Raw genomic sequence first — 20,435 nt, forward strand, 5'->3', positions numbered from 1 at the left:
TTTACGGTGACTTCTCATGCTTTGAGGTGCGCAGAGTTCTGATCAACTAAAGTCACGTTGCATTTCATAATTCTTCAATAAACCACTCAGATGTTAATCCACTTCATTGTCCTTTAATTTTTATTCTTATTTTGACAGCCACTGGTCTGTTCAACCTCCACTTCTATAGTTCTGTGTGAAATCCTTGTTGAAATCCAACTAGTCCATTTTCCATTTCTGCTCTCAAGGGTCATAATATTCAAATCCCAAAGGAACATCATCTGCCCTTGGCAGCTATCCAGGATTCCCCTCAATAAATTCACAACATCCCATCACAAACTGGTGTCTTCTGCCAAATCTTAATAACTCAGTCCAAAACTTTCAATCTTCCCACTAAGGATGACTGCCCAAAATCCACACTCAGTCCAGATATGATCAGATCAAAATGGCAGCCCAAATATCTCCAGCTTGCTTCTTTGTTCAGTTGCCTTTCTGGGGGAGGGTTACCAAGTAAAACTGGGAATGCAATATGTCAAAAAAAATAAGGTATTAAAGGTTTACCTCCCCCTGGGGCTAAATAATTAATCCATATATCAGTTCGACAAGCAGGTCTTCCTTCATCGATGTTACTTTCACTTCTGAACGGCGGCTTGCAACTGGGATTAATTTAACTGTGTCATTCCACTCCACTCCTCTTGTTCACAGGCCCATATTGCACTGCTCACACTGAAGGTCTTTCCACACTCCATGCATTTAAATGCTTTATTTTCTGTGTAAGTTCATAGGTGCAAAATAAAGGCAACTGATAGAAACACTCCAAGCATGGTTTTCCTCCTCTGTGCGGGCTGCTAGATGTTTTCTAAGTGTTAACCCCTGACCAAATCTTTTCCCACACTCCATACACTTTTAAAGCCCGCCCACCGACCCCCGTATGACTTCGGTGATGATTTCTAAACATCCCACTATCAGTGAAAGTCTTTCCACACTCCAATACATTTAAATGTTTTCTCTTGTCTGAGTTCACAGATGTGAAGGAAGTTGATTCCACCTGAACCACTTTCTACATTCCATACATTTCAGTGGTTTTTCCCCTATGTGAATTCGCTGATGTTTCCGAAGTGCTCCATTAGTAATGAAGCACTTTCCGCACTCCAAACATTTAAAATATTTTTCCCATGCGTGAGTTTGCTGGTGTGTTGTAAGGTGTTCTTTCTGGCTGAACGACTTAAAATAGGCATTCAAATGGTTTCCCCCGTTGGCTGGTGTTTTGCATGGCTTATAGCATCAGCTAATGTCTTTCCACACTCCATACATTGTAATGGCTTCCACCGTGTGAGTTCGCTGGTGTGAATGAAGGATTTTCGTCTGGCTGAAACACTTTCCGCACTCCATGCATTTAAAGGGTTTCTCCCCTGTGTGAGTTCGTTGATGTCTTCTAAGTTTTCCACCTGTAATGAAGCTCTTTCCACACTCCATACATTTAAAATGTTTTTCTCCTGTGTGAATCAGTTGGTGTTGTGTATGGCTTCCAGTATCAGCAAATCTCTTTCCACAATGGGTACGTTTAAAGGGTTTCTCCCCTGTGTGAGTTCGCTGGTGTGTAGTAAGGTGTCCTTTCTGACTGAACGACTTTCCACACTCCATGCATTCAAATGGTTTCTCCCCTTTGTGAGTTTGTAGATGTCTAGTAAGGCTTGCACTCTGACTGAAGCTCCTTTGGCACTCCATGCATTTAAATGGTTTTTCCCCTGTGTGAATCTGTTGATGTTTAATATGGCTTCCTGAATTAGCAAATGTCTTTCCACATTCGGTACATTTAAAAGGTTTCTCCCCTGTGTGAATTCGTAGATGCTGTGTAAGGGTTCCACCTAGTCTGAAACACTTTCCACACTCCATGCATTTAAATGGTTTTCCCCCTGTGTGCATTCGCTGATGTTTTGCATGGCTTCCAGAATCAGCAAATGTCTTTCCACAATCAGTACATTTAAAGGGTTTCTCCCCTGTGTGAGTTTGCTGGTGTGTAGTAAGGTGTCCTTTCTGACTGAACGACTTTCCACATTTCATACACTGATATGGCTTCTTCCCTGTGTGAATTTGTTGATGTTGTGCATGGCTTCCAGGATTAGCAAATGTCTTTCCACATTCGGTACATTTAAAAGGTTTCTCCCCTGTGTGAATTCATAGATGCTGTGTAAGGGTTCCACCTAGTCTGAAACACTTTCCACACTCCATGCATTTAAATTAGGGGCGCCGACTTATAAAAAATATTGGGGGGGCCCATACCGGGAAGTTTTCTAAATTTTAGATGAAAATTAGTGAGTTTTAAAGTTTTTTAAAAGTATTTTAGAGTCATATGATCAACATTAGAACCCCGAAAACTCGACTCTCTATAACTCCACACTCCGGGAAACTCGACAAGCCTGAAACACTTTTTGGCTTTGAAAAAAGAAACAAAACATAAACACGCATGGTATTTTCGTAAAAAGCTAATTTAATTTACAGTAACAATTATGCTTATAGACTATTACAGAGCAGTGAATATATAGCTCTGAAAAGACTGAAATGATATTTAAATAAATCCTAAGCTATCATTAAAAGAATAAAACATAAAATATTGCTGTCGCACAGTAATAGCACTTTGATTAATAAGTGAAATAGCTAATTTAAGCTTACTTTGAATAAGGCTGAGGGTTCATTAAATAAAAATAATAGCTCAAAGTTAATGCTTTAATACAGTTAATAAAGTTAAAACAGTATGCCTAATACTGTATGTTGTCTTTGTCCATGGAGTTTTCTTGGCAGGGATACTGGAGTGGCTTGCCGGTTCCTCCTCCAGGTGGATCACGTTTGGTCAAAACTCTCCACTATGACCTGTTCATCTTGGGTGCCCTGCTTGACATAGTTCATAGCTTCTCTGAGTTCTTCAAGCCCCTTCGCCACGGCAAGGCAGTGATCCATGAAGGGGCAGTGATCCATGTTTGGGAGAAGGGCAATGACAGGCCTAGACAGCATCTTGAGAAGTAGAGACATCACCTTGCCAACAAAGGTTCGTATAGTTAAAGCTATGGTTTTCCCAGTAGTGATGTATGGAAGTGAGAGCTGGACCATAAAGAAGGCTGATCGCCGAAGAATTGATGCTTTTGAATTATGGTGCTGGAGGAGACTCTTGAAAGTCCCATGGACTGCAAGAAGATCAAACCTCTCCATACTGAAGGAAATCAACCCTGAGTGCTCACTGGAAGGACAGATTGTGAAGCTGAGGCTCCAGTACTTTGGCCACCTCATGAGAAGAGAAGACTCCCTGGAGAAGACCCTGATGTTGGGAAAGATGGAGGGCACAAGGAGAAGGGGACGGCAGAGGGCAAGATGGTTGGATAGTGTTTTCGAGGTTACTAGCATGAGTTTGACCAAACTGCAGGAGGCAGTGGAGGACAGAGGTGCCTGGCGTTCTCTGGTCCATGGGGTCACGAAGAGTCGGACACGACTAAACGACTAAACAACAACAACAACAACAACAAATACTGTATGTAAATACTGTAATACTGTATGTAAATAACGGGCTTTAATTGGGTCTTACACCCTAAAAATATTTAAGTATTTGAAAATAACTAATACAGTACTATAGTAATATAGAAATACAGTACTAAACTAGTACTAATATTTCAAAACTGAAAATTTAACATTCTGTATGTATTTAATTCTCTATTTTATAAAGATTTTTAATATCTGACAGTGAGTTTGGAGTAGCCCAATGCAAAAATCCTGAGGATCCATGTGGATCCATGCTTTGTAACCACGTTTTTGCACCACTGTGACCCTAGGCAACAGTGGGTGCGTGATTTTTTTGGTGCAAGATGTAGCCATGGACATGCTATGTGATCTGATGGTGAATTTGGGGTGACCCAATGCAAAGATCCTGAGGATCCATGTGGATCCGTGCTTTGTAACCACGTTTTTGCACCACTGTGACCCTAGGCAACAGTGGGTGCGTGATTTTTTTGGTGCAAGATGTAGCCATGGACATGCTATGTGATCTGATGGTGAATTTGGGGTGACCCAATGCAAAAATCCTGAGGATCCATGTGGATCCGTGCTTTGTAACCACGTTTTTGCACCACTGTGACCCTAGGCAACAGTGGGTGCGTGATTTTTTTGGTGCAAGATGTAGCCATGAACATGCTATGTGATCTGATGGTGAATTTGGGGTGACCCAATGCAAAAATCCTGAGGATCCATGTGGATCCGTGCTTTGTAACCACGTTTTTGCACCACTGTGACCCTAGGCCACAGTGGGTGCATGATTTTTTTGGTGCAGGCTGTAGCCATGGACATGCTATGTTATCTGATGGTGAATTTGGGGTGACCCATTGCAAAGATCCTGTGGATCCATGCTTTGTAACCACGTTTTTGCACCATTGCAGCCCCAGGCAACAGTGGGTGCGTGATTTTTTTGGTACAGACTGTAGCCATGGACATGTAATGTGATCTGATGGTGAATTTGGGGTGACCCAATGCAAAAATCCTGTGGATCCGTGCTTTGTCACCATGTTTTAAATGGGGAGGGAAGGAAAAACACAGAAGGGACAAGAAGCACAAGAGGGGTGTGCGGAGAAGCAGCTGGCTAAGAATGCAGGGGAGGAGTTTAACGGGGTGGGGGGGAGGAAAGGAAGGCAAAAGTCCCCCCCCCCAAGCCAGCCCTCTCTCTCTCTCTCCCACCTGCGAGTCCCTAGAGCACGGAGAGGAGGAGGTGGTGGGCTGGAGCCTGCACGCAGTGTGACTAGGAAAGAATTAGAAGGAAGGACTCGATCCTTTCCTTAACCCTCTGCTTGCCAGGAGGGCAGGGGATTCCCTGCTCTTTGTTGAGTTTGAGCAAACGCAGCAACAGAAGCGGGAGGGCAGTAAGACCCTGAGGCAGAATGCAGGAAAGCGGCAGCTTCCACCTTCCCTCCGCCCGACCGCCCGATCTTATTTTTGCCTTATTTTTGCCCCTGTGCTCCTGCTCCAGGGACATAGGCGCCGACTCCATGGGGCCTGAGGGGGCCCGAGCCCCCTCAAAAATTCGTTTGGGGGGGCTCAGCCCCCCCAATAATTTAAGAAAATTGCACACTTAGAATTTGTCCGGTGCGCGGACTTTCCCCTCTCTCTTCTTTTGCCCCGCGGATGGATAGGAAGGAAGGGACGAGGCTGCGAGCTCCCCAGCCCAGGCTCCTTGCGACGCTTCAAGCCCCGGCAAGCTGCACCCTCTCGGCGGCGGCGCGCTGCAGGTGCTTCCCCAATCCCGTCCGAGCACTAAGAGCAGGAAGTCGCCCTGCCGGCTCGGAGGAGGCAGCCCAGAAACGGGGCGGGAGAGCAGGACGCCGCCCTGCGCCACCTCGCCTCAGGCGCCGCCTTCTGCGCGCACACTCGCTTGCCGCTAGAAGCCCTGCAGAAAAGGCCGTCGGGTGCAGGAGCGGCGCCTACGTCGCGCTTCCCGGAGGGGGCGAGTCGCCCGGCATTGGCGCGCGTTTGGGCGGGCTGCGGAGGGCGCGAGCGCTGCGTGCGCCCCAGGAGGCCGGTGAGGGCGGGAAAGCGGGCGGCTTGCTCCTCCCGCGCACCCGAAGGGGCTTTTTTGGCGGTTCCCCCGCTGCTACGAAGTCCTAAGCAACGAGAAGGAAAGCGCCTCATGAGCATAGCACTGGAGGGTGAGTCTCAACTTTTCTGGACGAGCACTCAATGTGTTGCAGATATTAAGCATAAGAAACGCTCCTCATTGTCCACACCCATAAAAATATTCATTTTTTTAAAATAAATATTTTATTAAATTTTCAAATACATAATACAAGATCCCTACACCAAAAAGCCAGAACCAAAATACCAAAGAGCCATATAGAAAGAAAGAAATAAAAAAGAAAAAAGAGAAAAATATAACCAACCATTCAGTACAACTTTTCTTATATAACTGATTGGACTTCCTCACATCTCCTTACCCTGCATTATTTATAATAAGAATGTCAGCAAATTATTACCTTGTTTCATACCTTATTTTGTACTTTCCAAATATTATACTTCTAAATTTAAAACAATTTTTATCAATTGCTCATACCTTAAAATTAAATGTAGTGTTGCCTTAAATTTCGACCTTTTCTTACTTATAACTTAATTTTCTATTTTACAAAGTCTATTTGCTGGAACTGATATTTTCTAAATCGTGCAAATACTTAGCATTCATACAACTTATAATGTTTTTGTAGATAGTCCTTAAACTTCTTCCAGTCCTCTTCCATTGTTTCTTCTCCCAAGTCTCAGATTCTGCCAGTCATTTCAGCCAATTCCATATAGTCCATCAATTGCGTCTGCCACTCTTCCAGTGTGGGCAAGTCTTGTGTCTTCCAATACTTTGCAATAAGTATTCTTGCTGCTGTTGTCACATACATAAAGAAACTTCTGTCCTTTTTTAACACTTTCTGGCCGACAATGCCCAAGAGGAAGGCCTCCGGTTTCTTAACAAAGGTATATTTAAATACCTTTTTTAGTTCATTATAGATCATTTCCCAGAAGGCTTTCACTTTAGGGCATGTCCACCAGAGGTGAAAGAATGTCCCCTCAGCCTCTCTACATTTCCAACATTTATTATCAGACAGGTGATATATTTTTGCGAGCTTGACTGGGGTCATGTACCACCTATATATCATTTTCATAATATTCTCCTTCAAGGCATTACATGCCGTGAATTTTATTCCGGTGGTCCATAACCTTTCCCAGTCCTCAAACATAATGTTATACCCTATATCCTGGGCCCATTTTATCATGGCTGATTTAACAGTCTCATCCTGTGTGTTCCATTTAAGCAGCAAGTTATACATTCTCGACAGTACCTTAGTCTTTGGTTCCAACAGTTCTGTCTCTAATTTCGACTTCTCCACCTGGAATCCTATCTTTTTGTCCAATTTAAAAACCTCTTGAATTTGAGCTTAATGTAACCAATCTTGCACCTTATTCTTTAATTTCTCCAAGCTCTGCAACCTCCATTTATCTCCAATTTTTTCTATTATTTCCCAATATTTCGGCCAAAGTGCTATTACTGTGCGACAGCAATATTTTATGTTTTATTCTTTTAATGATAGTTTAGGATTTATTTAAATATCATTTCAGTCTTTTCAGAGCTATATATTCACTGCTCTGTAATAGTCTATAAGCATAATTGTTACTGTAAATTAAATTAGCTTTTTACGAAAATACCGTGCGTGTTTATGTTTTGTTTCTTTTTTCAAAGCCAAAAAGTGTTTCAGGCTTGTCGAGTTTCCCGGAGTGTGGAGTTATAGAGAGTCGAGTTTTCGGGGTTCTAATGTTGATCATATGACTCTAAAATACTTTTAAAAAACTTTAAAACTCACTAATTTTCATCTAAAATTTAGAAAACTTCCCGGGGCAGGACCCCGGTATGGGCCCCCCCAATATTTTTTATAAGTCGGCGCCCCTGTCCAGGGACCAACATTCGCTCAATAACACGCACAGACATTTCCCCTTACTTTTTAGGAGAAAAAATCTGCGTGTTATAGAGCGAAATTTACAGTAATAATTTTCTTAAATTATTGGGGGGGCGGAGCCCCCCCAAACGAATTTTTGAGGGGGCTCGGGCCCCCTCAGGCCCCATGGAGTCGGCGCCTATGATTTAAATGGTTTTTCCCCCTGTGTGAATTCGTTGATATTTTGCATGGCTTCCAGAATCAGCAAATGTCTTTCCACAATCAGTATATTTAAAGGGTTTCTCCCCTGTGTGAGTTCGCTGGTGTGTAGTAAGGTGTCCTTTCTAAGTGAAGCTCTTTTCACACTCCATGCATTTAAATGGTTTCTTCAATGAAATTACAGGTGGATTTTTGGAATTCTATTGTTTCCATTACCTGCTTGGGGAGGAAAGAAAATCCTGTTAGGCTTCCAAGGAAGAGGAATAAGTAACATAACACACATCTAGTGAAAATAGCACCTCTTATTTCATTATCTCTTTTTCTATTATAATTTTTATTAGTTTTTACACATGATTTAGAACATAACAGCCAACTTTCATATAACATAATCAACTATCACAGTCTGAGACTTCCCTCTTCCACCACTAGTGGTTTTCCAACTTACTCACTAGTATTGCATTTGTTATTATAATTATTACTGTTATATCCATATCTTAAATAAACAAATTAAAAATCATTCTTTGCAATAATTTGTATTCTTAACTTGTTATTTTCCTTTATATTTCCAACATTGGTTATTTATTTTATACATTTTTGCTAACTTCACTGGTGTAATGTACCACCTATAAATAATTTTCATTACATTTTCTTTAAGCGAACTGCAGGCTGTAAAGTTTATGCCTTCTTTCCATAATTTTTCCCAATCCTCAAACTGTATATTATGACCGATATCTTTTGCCCAATGTATCATACCTGATTAAACCTCTTCATGCTTGACATGCCATTCCAAAAGTAGCTTATATATTTTTGATAATATCTTATTTCAGTATCTCTTTTCCTTTTCCTTTTCATGTTTCAGTTTTTTAGGAATGCAGCTAAAACAATGTCAAATTATAGTAATGTCAGGTCTTGTAATTTGAATCCATTGGTTGAGGTCCTACCCTCTAGAGATGAAGAAAACAAGCTTGCTCCATCTTTATGTGACAGCACTTTAGATATCTGAACATAGATACCTAAAGATGGCATATCTATTCTCAGTCTCCTTTTATCCAGGCTAAGCATACCCAGCTGTCTCAGCCATTCCTCATAAAGCTTGGTTTCCAGACCCTTGATCATGTTAGGCTTGTGGTCTACTAAGGCCCTGAGAACCTTCCACCCCATTGTAATTTGATAATAATGCTACCTCTGGACTTTCGGTCAGCTTTAACCCAGTGATTTCTGTTATCTCCTTAAACACCCTTTGCCTTTAAAATTGTACATATTTACACCCCACCACATCTGAACACAATTCCCGATTTCCTGGCATCCCTTCCAACATAACACCAAATACTCCTTATTTGATTTAATCTGACTAGTGTTGAATGCCATCTCAAATTAATTTATAATAATTTCATTTTATTCTTAAAGACAACATTTTCAATGTATGTTTCTCCCATCTTTCCCCCCAGCTTTGACTATCTATCTGCCCTATTGTCTTCTTTCCCCACAACTCTTAATTTATCTTCTTGTTTCTTCCATTTCTAATGCCCGCATGTCTTTAATTTCAGCTCATCTGAAAGCTCCTTATGAAGCCACAACTGCTTCTTTACATACCGTATTTTTCGCTCTATAAGACGCACCAGACCACAAGACGCACCTAGTTTTTGGAGGAGGAAAACAAGAAAAAAAATATTCTGAATCTCAGAAGCCAGAACAGCAAGAGGGATCGCTGCGCAGTGAAAGCAGCAATCCCTCTTGCTGTTCTGGCTTCTGTGATAGCTGCGCAGCCTGCATTCGCTCCATAAGACGCACACACATTTCCCCTTACTTTTTAGGAGGGGAAAAGTGAGTCTTATAGAGCAAAAAAATACGATACCTCCCATTTCTCTTCCTTGCAGCTGGGCGACCAATTGAAGCTGATGGAATGCACTCCATGCCACTCAAAGGACAGCAATGGATGCAGAAGTCCCCCCCCCCCAAGCAACATACCCACTCTTTCAGAGGGAGTGTAACTCCATCAAGAGCAGGCAACCTCCTAGCCATCTGGTCTAAGGAACCACCCATAAACTGGGCCTCAGTCCTATCTGAATTGAGCTTGTTTGCTGGCTCTCATCTAGTCCATTACCAAGGCAGGACAAATGGTGTAGCACAGCTACTGCTTCACCTGTAGATATAAAAGGAGAAATAGAGCCGAGTGTCATCAGCATATTGCTTGCAACATACTCCAAACCTCTGGATAACCCCACTTAGTAGGATCATGTAGAAGTTAAACAGCATAGGGGATAGAATTGAACCCTGAAGGATCCACACGTTGAAGGCTCCACAGGGCAGAAGAATGCTCTCCAAGGAACTGTTGGGATTCAAGCCCTTCTCATAAGAAGCTGGCAGCAGTCCAGGCACCCCGGCTTGATTCCCTTTTGACCTCCCTGGCTGCATTCCCCAGCAGACGCAGGCAAGGTCTCGATCGGCGATTCTTCTCTAACGTGAGAAGAACACACCCCTCTTTCCTGCCTCCCCCAGGCAGGGGAAAGAGATAGACAGAAACGTATTTACATGCTTTTATTTCTGTCTTTGCAGCGTTACAGAATACGTGACTGCTCTCTCCATACTCCAGCAGTGTTGTAACAAACACACCCTGCACATCCTGTACAGCTCATATTACACTGTGAGGTAATTCCGGTGCTGCGCACTGAGAAATGACTGCCCCTCTGTTCCCACAGCAGTCCCAACATTCCCATCATGTTTACACTTCAAGCTAGGACTTATGCATATGTGGTGGGAATGTAAGAAAGTAAAGGGGTTCTGGGAAATGATATATAATGAGTTAAAGAAAATGCTGAAATATAGCTTTGTTAAGAAACCAGAAACCTTCCTGCTGGGAATAACTAGAACGGACATAAATAAGAGGGACTGTAAACTTTTTCAGTACGCAACAACAGCAGCGAGAACACTGATGGCTCAAAAATGGAAACAAGAAGTACCGACCGTGGAAGAATGGAGAACAAAATTAACAGACTATGCAGAACTGGATAAACTAACTGGAAAAATCAGATTCCAAAGGGACCATAAGTTTTTAGAGGACTGGGGGAAATTTAGAGAATATTTGAAAACTGTATGTGAGGAACATACAACGCTAGTGTGTTTTAAAGAAGCTTTGTGAAAAATTAAGGAATATTGCAAGAATGTAAATGAGGACAGAAATATTGTATTCAAAGGCAATATCAAAATTAAGGAATGTGAAGATAGAAATTTAACTACGAATGATTGTCAGAGAAGTTGAGGGAGGTCCAATAAGTTAAAATATGTGATGTGGAATTTTGTATGATTGGAGATTTTATGGAAAGGTTTAATAAAAAAATTTATTTTTTAAAAAAAGGACTTTGCAGCTGCATTGCTTCATTATCGTAACATCAACACCCTCTGGAAACATCCAGCCAAGTCAAATGGGAACCACCACAAAACTGTTGGTTTCTGCTCTCTTTCACTGTGCAGCGAAAGTGCTTGTCACGAGACAGGTGTTTACATTCCATAGTCAATTGCTGTTGGAGTTTCTCACGGGAAAGGAGACTGGATGTGACGTACACTGGTTTCCTGTTTTTCACTGTTCTTTGCAGTTGGTGTATTCTCTCCGTGCTTTAGAGGAGAGAGGATGCTTTCTCTGCTCCGGCAGAGGCAAGATTTTTTTCTGTAACCTACCAGCTTTGAAATGTAAATAAAGCAATATAGAGTATGTTGGCACGTACTCCTTATCATTCCGCTGTGCACGGGACTCTGCAATTTCAACATATGGTTATGGGGCCCAGAAAAACGCCCAGAAGTTGAATCGGGCTCCTGGCAAAGGAACAAAGGAGCAAAGAATCGGAGTGCCGGCAAAAGGATCGGAATGCAGAGGGACGGATCGGACGGTATCTGCTCTGTGCGTCAAGATGATTGATGAGGTATGTGCTACTGCTCCGGGCAGCCTGCCAGCTTCTATTTAATGGCTTTATGGCTGGACTTTGAACTTTTAAGGCCGTTTTGCCGTGGCACAGGCAAAGGCTCTAAGACGGAAGCGTAGAAGCGTTGAGGCTGGGGGAAACCGAAAGTACACTTTTAAAAGTGCTTTTGGAATAAAGCAGCTGCAGCAGTGACGCAGCATGATTTAAAGCAGCAGAGATGACGCAGAAGGCTAATGCCAGAGTCATGATGGCCCTTCAGGATGCTTGTGGGATTCCTAAGCTCAATAAGAAAAACTATGCGGACTGAGTTCTCTATGCAGAGGCTATTCTGCGGAAAAAGGGTCTGTTTGAAGTTATTACAGACACCCCCCCAGCTCCAGTTACAGATGCATGGGAAGCTAAAGATTCCAAAGCAAGGGGAACTCTTACATTGATAGTATCCCCAGAAGACCTCTGTCTATTGCGTGATAAGACCTCAGCCAGACAAATTTGGGACGCTTTGAGAGAGGCTCACTTGAGGACAGAAGCTGGATCCACTATGTTTTACTTTACCAAGCTGCATAATATGGCTCTTGCTGAAGGTGGAGATGTGCGTACACATCTGATGGAGATGCAGAATCTGAGACATGAGCTGCAACAGAGAGGACTCAACTTTCCAGAGGCTGTGTATTCCTTCATGATACTACAATCTTTGGGTTCAGGTTGGGAGTCTGTTGCAACTCAGATTGCTGTACAGCCAACTGCTCAGCTGACAGTGGACTATGTTACTGCCGTGATTCAGAATGAAGCAGACCGCCAGGGTGATAGCTGCATGGGTAAGGGGGAGTCTTCACAGACGTCATCCCATAGTGCAGTGGAACCACCAGATGGCGCCAAAGCTTTGAAGGCAGTGAAGTGCTACTCGTGTGGGCATCTAGGCCATATGAAGAGGGAATGCAGATATCCCAGGGCCAAGACAGAGCAGCGCAGCGAAAGCTCATCGCGTGGAAAAGGCCGAGGCAAAGGCAAAGGTCCGGTGTCCAGGACAATACAGCACAAGGCAATGGTCTCACGCTTCACTCCAAAGGTTGCAGAGGTCCAGAAGACGTCTAGATCTTTCTTCGTTGTTGATTCGGCTGCAACGCATCACATGTGCAACGATAAGCGACTGTTCGTGTCTTTTACACCGCAGGAAGGTGCGATTCACCAGGCGGATGACCACACAATCCCCAGTAAAGGCTACGGAACTGTTGTTCTTCACAGTTTGGACTTATCGATACAGGATGTACTTTATGTGCCAGATGCCAAACATAATCTGCTCAGCGTTGGACAGCTGAATGAGCGGAAAATTGACGTTTCCTTTAAGAACAAAAGGTGCATCATCAGAAAGAAAAATGATTATGTATTGCATGCTGAATATGTTGATCGTTTGTATGTTTTGTATTTTGATGATGATGTGCAGGATGACACTTGTTGCATTGCAGGTTCTAACAAAAGTTTGCATGCAGGATGTATTCATGATTTTCATCGAAAATTTGGTCATTTGAATTTTGAGGCAGTATCTAAAATGCCTGCCTTGGTTGAAGGTATGACTATTAAACCCTGCAAGTACCACATGAAGTGCAAGGCATGCGCAGCAAACAAGGTGAAAATGGCTGCGAAAGGTAAGGTGTCTAGTAGGCAAGCTACAGAACCATACCAGGTTGTTCATGCTGATTTGGTTGGACCACTAGCGCCCTCTTTGGGTGGAAACAGGTACTTCATGGTTCTCATTGATGCATTTTCCAGGTATATTTATGTGTACAATCTCAAGCAGAAATCAGAGGCTTTTCCTAGGTTCAAGGAATTCTGTGCTTGGTTGGAAAATGTGCATGGGAAGAAGATAAAAATTCTTTTCACTGATCGCGGGGGGGAATTCACTTCTCAGCAGTTTGAAGCTTTTCTGACTGAGAAAGGAATTCAACACGATTTGTCTAGTCCTTGCTCGCCATGGCAGAATGGACTTTGGGAGAGGGCAAATCAAACATTGCTTCAAGGGTTAAAAACCTTGCTGCATGATGCCAATCTTCCAGAGAGTTATTGGGCCGAATCTCTCTCGTGTTTTGTTTACAGTTATAATCGGAGGTTATCTTCAGCGATTGGTTGTACCCCCTATGAGAAGATGTTTGGCAAGAAGCCATACATCAAACACATGAAAATTTTTGGTTCTGACATGTGGGTTCACTCACCACAAAGCTCCAAGTTAGACAAGCATGGATTGCATGGCATCTTTCTAGCCTATCAGAAAGGGTCTTACAGAATAATGATGACTGACTCTAAGACAATTAAGCTCACAAGAAGTGTTGAGTACAATGCCAAGTGGGGGGAGAATGTGGGAATTTTCCAATGTTATCCTGATGACAGTGATGAGACTGAGGATAGTCAAAAGCAACCGCAACAACCCACACCCACTGATGAAGGTTCTGATTCTGAGTCTGAAACTGAATCGGGTGATTCAGAGGATTTCAAGAGTGCAAAAGCCTCTATGCGACCCTCTGAAAGCTCTGATCAAGAATTGGAAGAACCATTGTTCACAATAGGTCACTTTTCTCCTAAGAAGGAAGAGGAGAGTGTTGAAGACTTAAGGCTAATTCGTAGGTCACAGAGAGCCACAAAAGGCAGACCTCCAAAGAGATTTGCTGATGAGTTTGCTAAGATAGCAGTAACAGCTGTTAAAAGCTCCAAGAAGGTATTTGAACCTTCAAGTTTCCAAGAAATCCAGGATTTGGATTCAAAGGAAGCTGAGCCATGGTTAAATGCCATGAAGGCTGAGCTTGATTCATTGGAAAGGAACAAAACGTGGGACCTTGTTCCAGTAGTTCCAGGAATGAAACTGCTTGGAAGCAAATGGGTCTTCAAAGCGAAGACTGATCAAAATGGCAAGATAGTCAGACACAAAGCCAGATTGGTAGCCAGAGGTTTTGCACAGGTACCAGGTGAAGACTATCACGAGACCTACTCACCCACAGTGAGGTATGAGAGCATTAGGCTTATGCTCAAGCTAGCTGCAGAGGAGAATCTACACATTAGTCACCATGATGTGAATACAGCTTTTCTGTACGGATCTCTAGATGAATCATTTTATATGCTTCCACCTGATGGCGTACAGGTAAAACAGGGATTTGTTTGTGCTCTGAAGAAGTCCCTTTATGGTCTCAAACAAAGTGCACGGTGTTGGCACACAAAACTCTCTGAAGTATTGTTTTCTCTAGGTTTTAAGCAAGGGAAAGCTGATCCATGTGTATTTGTCAAAGAGGAGGGGCAAAAGAAACTGTATTGTTTGTTTTATGTTGATGATCTTTTATTCTTTTGGAAGGATGTCACAATGTACAATAATGCCCTAGCTCAACTGAAAGAGCACTTTGACATGAAAGATCTTGGTGAGATAAACAACTACCTATCTCTGGAAATAGAGAGAGATCAAGATGGTAACATTCTAGTACACCAGTCACGGAAAATTGCTGATGTGTTAAGCAAACTAAACCTGATGGATGCTAACCCTGTAGACACACCGATGACAACAGGTTATCAGGTAGATGAAACTAAAGCAGCATTTTCTGACACTACACTGTACAGAAGTGTGCTAGGCAAGCTAAACTTCATTGCCAGATGTTCAAGACCAGACATTGCTGTTAGCTGTAATTTGCTAAGCAGACAAGTCAACAATCCTACTGTTAAGGATTGGAAAGCTCTGAAACGCATAGCGCGGTATTTGAAAGGCACTATGCATTACAGACTGAGATTTAACAATCAGAAGTCTGGTGGTCTTGAGATATTTGCAGATGCAAGTTTTGGAAGTGACACTACAGACAGGAAAAGTACGTCTGGAGTTTGCTATATGTACAATCAGGGTCTATTTGATTGGTCATGCAAGAAGCAAACAACAGTTAGCTTAAGTACTTGTGAAGCTGAACTGAATGCACTGTCTTATTCACTTAAGGATTGTGAATGGTTGTTACAATTGTGCAAAGACATGAAAATTCCTGTCAAATGTCCAATCCAGGTTTACCAGGACAACAAAGCATGTTTGGCTTTGCTAAATTCTGAAGGTTGTAAGCAAAGCACGAAGCACTTGCAATTGAAATTGCAACATGCTAGGGAACATATTCAGAAGGGACTCGTAACGGTGTCCTATATGCCAGGTAATGAAATTCCTGCTGATGTATTGTCCAAGATTGTATCAAGGGATCAACACTGTACCTATGTGCAGAAGTTGGGTTTGTACTGATATTGTACGAACACGCTGCCCAGTGATGTTCACAGAAAGGGGGAGCATGTTGGTTTCTGCTCTCTTTCACTGTGCAGCGAAAGTGCTTGTCACGAGACAGGTGTTTACATTCCATAGTCAATTGCTGTTGGAGTTTCTCACGGGAAAGGAGACTGGATGTGACGTACACTGGTTTCCTGTTTTTCACTGTTCTTTGCAGTTGGTGTATTCTCTCCGTGCTTTAGAGGAAAGAGGATGCTTTCTCTGCTCCGGCAGAGGCAAGATGTTTTTCTGTAACCTACCAGCTTTGAAATGTAAATAAAGCAATATAGAGTATGTTGGCACGTACTCCTCATCATTCCGCTGTGCACGGGACTCTGCAATTTCAACAAAAACGGGGTCACCCACCCCTAACTCAAACAGCTGCTCCAGAAAGATACCATGGTAGATGGAATCGAAAGCCGCTGAGAGGTCAAAGGAGAATTAGTAGGGACCCATTTCTGCTGTGTCTGTCCCAACAGAGGTCATCCTACAGGGCAACCAAAGCAGTTTCTGTGCCAAATCAAATTAAAATGGATCTGGGAAATCAGCTTCCTCCAAGACCACATGGATTTGGTCTGCTACCACATGGTCAGGAACCTTGCCCAAGAAGGGGAGATTAGCAACTAAGCCAGCAGTCCTGCAGTGGAAATAGCACCTAACATTCAAAAGCCTGGGAGGTTTTCCTCTTCACCATCCATCTATCGATCCTTCTGTGTCCCTATCTCCACTCCATAGGAACTCACCAGATGTCTCTGAGGGTCCTGGGAGAAAACGCCCAGAGGTTTTGGGGAGGGATGCAGGAGGCAGTCTGATAAGGTCAACTGTCCATCTTCTTCCTTCCATCCATACTAGGTTTGCAGGTTCAGCCGCTTTGGTCCTTCCTGAGGAGCTCAGAAGATGCAGGTTCCTGGGAGGGAGGAAGAAGCAAAGGGAGCCTCAGAGGCCCTGCGGGGATTCTCCTGCCCAGAACATTCTGCTGCCCCTAGAAAAGCCCCAAAGGGGTTCCCCCTTCCCAACAGGAGTTCCATTTTTAAGGGTGTTTTTTTTTTTTTTTTTTTGGTGATACCAATTCAATCTTTCTCCCCACCGGGGCTTCCTTTTGAGTAAATCTACACAGGTTTGCTCTGCATAGTCCAACACACACCTCACCCTTGCAATGCAAGGGTCGCAAGGAAAGTATCTGCCAAAGATGGATGCTCACCCTCTTTACCCACTTGGCGTCCCCCCTTCTCAAGGGGTGCCCACTTTTGAGCCCCCCAAAGAGCCCGCTGCCCCACGGGGGGGGTCGTTAATGGGTGGGGGATGCTGGGACCTCAGAGGCCTTGGGTCCCATGTCTTCCCTTCCCTCCAGCCACCCAGGGGATCCTCCCAGTCATCCCTCAGCCCCCCAACAGCCCCCTCTGCGACCCCCCTCCCCCGTCGCACCAGGGCCTCCCCTTCGAATAAAGGACCCACCGCCCCAAAGGGCTCCCAAGATGAAATATACTCGAATCGCAAAGTGATTTCATGCTCTTTATTCAGCTCATGGTGGTGAGGAGGAAAGAATGAAAGTCCCCTCCAAGTATTTGCTTTATATACATTATTTACACAATGGGCTGCACATGATTGGCTAATTCTGGAATTCTACTGTAAGCCAATCAGGTTGTGGATTCACTTCAATCTGGAGCATGATTGGGTGGTTCCTGCCAACCAATCATACTGCTGCATTGTTCTAGGACCAATCAGACTGCTGCATTCTGAATCCTATTGTTCTAGGACCAATCAGACTGCTGCAGTTTGGATCCTGTTCGACTCAGTACATAACACAAGACAAGCAGAAAGAGGAGACTGGCATTTCCCAGGCCGCTCTAGGCAGCTGGGGTCTCCCGCTCCCTTTAACCCTTACCTGGCCTCCCCACTTGGGGATTCCAGCTCAGGGAGAAAGTGGGCAAGGCACCGGGAGATCCGCTAGATTCAGGACATGACTTGGCAACACTCTGCTGGGCTCCCACCCTGGGAAAAGGGCATACATAGGAGCCAATTCCCAGGGGCCCAGGACCCTTTGGGGGTGATGACATATTGAAGGGGCGATAGGTGGGATAGCTCAGTGGGCAAAGCATGAGGCTCTTCACCTCAGGGTTGCGGGTTTGAGACTCACGTTGGGGAAAAAGAGCCCTGAATTGCAAAGTGTTGGAGTAGATGACCATCTGGGAGTCTTGCAACGCATTGCATAGATCCGGGGCCCAGTAAGGGCCCTTTTTGGGGGCCCCTCCCTTCCCCATCACTGCATCTTCATCTTTTTGTCCTCTCTGCCCATCGGCCTCCCTTGCTCGCTCCTCCGGGAGTCTATTTCTGCGAGTCAGGCGGGGGTGCCATGTCCTCTATGATGGGGGGGGGGCAGTTCTTCCCTGTTCAGTTCTTCCTGTGCTGGATCCTCAGGGATCCTGCACCTCAGCCCACAAGGCCCCTTTTCTGCAAGGTGATTCTTTGGTGTGGGGAAGAAAGGGGGGGGGCTGTCTGCGGACAAAGGTCCAGAGGTCCTTCACCTTCGCCTTCCCTTTGGTGGGCATCGCACTTCAGTTTCCGCAAAGGGGCCCCTGGGGGTGCAGGGCAGGGGAGCATCTCTTGGCCCCCCAGAGAGAGGGACACGTGTGTGTGTGTGTGTGTGTGTGTGTGTGTGTGGAGGGGGGGGGAGACTTCCAGGATGTACCCTGCCGGTGGGTCCCAGGGAAGGCGCTTCCAGGAAAGCCGCTTTAACATTCAGGTTTTTAGTCATTTCAAAGTTCGGATCCAGATGCACACTGCATAATGCAGAAACCCCCACCTCCCTTGTCGTCAGTCTGCATAAGATGGGGGAGCCCTTGATGCAGAGTCCTTGGCCCAGATGGAGAAGGGAGGGCAGCCCTAGAGCGCAGAAGCAGGCAGGGAGAGGGAGGGGGGGGGTCTGGGCGCCCTCGGCTTGCCAAGGGTTAAAAGGAGCAGAGCGGGATTCCTAGAGAGGACAGGAAGGGGAGGGCGGGGGAGGGCAAGGTCCTCCCCAGCAGAAGCCCCTCCCTGCCCAGTCCCTTCCTGCCAGCAAAGAGGAGGCTGCTTTGTTCTCTCGGCTTTGCAAAAACTTCCTCGGTGCCCCTTCTGGAATCTGGTGAGTCTCTTCTCTCTTCCCCCTTGGGGTGCAGCGGGGAGAAGGGGGTCCCAGGGCTGCAAGGGAGGAGGCAAGGGCCCCCCCCGTTCGGCTCATGCATGGGGGGGGGAGACCCCCAAGTCAGGGAGCAGAGGGTCCTGCCCCCAATTCCTCTCCTCCGAGGAAGGAGACGCCCTGTGGAGTGGGGAGATACAGCCCCCCCCCAAGTGTGGAGACTGGAGGGGAGACCCTCTCCCACCATCTACCCAAATACAATTCCCAGAGTTCCCTGGCAAGAAGGGGGGATTGGTGACCACCCTGGGAATTGCAGTCTTTGGGCAGCAGGGCTGAAGCTGTCTCCTTGCAACTCTCAGGGTCCTGAACCAATTCTGGCTCCCAGGATTCTTGGGAGGAGTCCCTAGGGCCGGGTGAGATCTGGTTTCCAACCTTGTTAAACAACTGCCCCCTCCCAGCTGAGCCACTGCACAGACTGGCATGTGCCACTCTTGGGAGCAGGAGCTGCATCCAGCCTTGCTCAGCTCAATATTTTTAGGAAGACCAAGCCCCTCCTGCCCTGGCAAGGCACTGGAGTGAAGCTGCCGCCGCCATCAGCACCCTGTGTGAATAATAATAATAACAATAATAATAATAATAATAATAATAAAGACCAAGCCCCTCCTGCCCTGGCAAGGCACTGGGGTGAAGCTGATCAGCATCCTGTGTGAATGATAATAATAATAATAATAACATTTACCTGCCACCCATCTGACTGGGTTTTCCCAGACACTCTGGGCGGCTTCCAGCACATATAATATACAGGGCTGCCTTCAGGTGTCTTCTAAAGGTTACATAGTTACTCATCTCCTTGACATCTAATGGGAGCGTGTTCCACAGGGAGGGGGCCACTACCAAGAAGGCCCTCAGCCTGCTTCCCTGTAACTTCTCTTCTTGCAGTGAGGGAACCACCAGAAGGCCCTTGGTGCTGGACCTCAGGGTCCAGGCTGAACGATGGGGGTGGAGATGCTCCTTCGGGTGTACAAGAACAAGGCCATTTAGGGTTTAAAGGTCAGCACCAACACTTTGAATTGTGCTCGGAAACATACTGGGAGCCAATGTAGATCCTTCAGGAGCGGTCTTACATGGTTCCAGCAGCCACTCCCAGTCACCAGTCTAGCCTCCGCATTCTGCAGAACACAAAGTGAATGACACAGAAGTTGCTGCAGACTAAAGTTAGAAAATCTTTAATTGCTACAAATGGTATAAAGGAAACATGATATGGAATTAAGGGAAAAGATGGTGTTGACCTGGAGTGGTTACAACATTTATGGTCTCTCCCCGAGTGCCACGAGCCCTGCTTCAAAGAGAGCTTCTCTAAAGAAAGCACAACCAAAAAACACTCCATTTTGCGTGAATAAGGAAAATGAGGAGGTGGCTAAGAAACAGCAGGAGCCAGATCCTATTCCCAACCTTCTAGGGTCTCTCAGCAGCTCTAATGATGAGCAGAAAGA

At 45.0% G+C, this 20,435-nt stretch overlaps 2 protein-coding genes across 2 annotated transcripts in view; one reads left to right on the top strand and one right to left on the bottom strand.

Annotated features, from left to right (window-relative positions):
* The window catches only part of LOC310837374 (uncharacterized protein), a 48,932-nt gene that overhangs the window by 20,496 nt on the left and 8,001 nt on the right, over window positions 1-20,435 (top strand). The window lies entirely within an intron of this gene.
* LOC310838005 (uncharacterized protein) lies at window positions 1,264-9,967 on the bottom strand (the record flags this gene model as incomplete). Its single annotated transcript, XM_083725326.1, has 2 exons — window positions 8,267-9,967; window positions 1,264-2,028 (listed from the first exon to the last, which is right to left on the bottom strand). Exon 2 carries the CDS (start codon window positions 1,903-1,905, stop codon window positions 1,264-1,266), a length of 642 nt encoding a protein of 213 aa, XP_083581452.1. The 5' UTR covers window positions 1,906-2,028; window positions 8,267-9,967.

Source organism: Podarcis gaigeae, assembly GCF_964106915.1.
Source record: "Podarcis gaigeae genome assembly, chromosome: 2".
NCBI lineage: Eukaryota > Metazoa > Chordata > Lepidosauria > Squamata > Lacertidae > Podarcis > Podarcis gaigeae.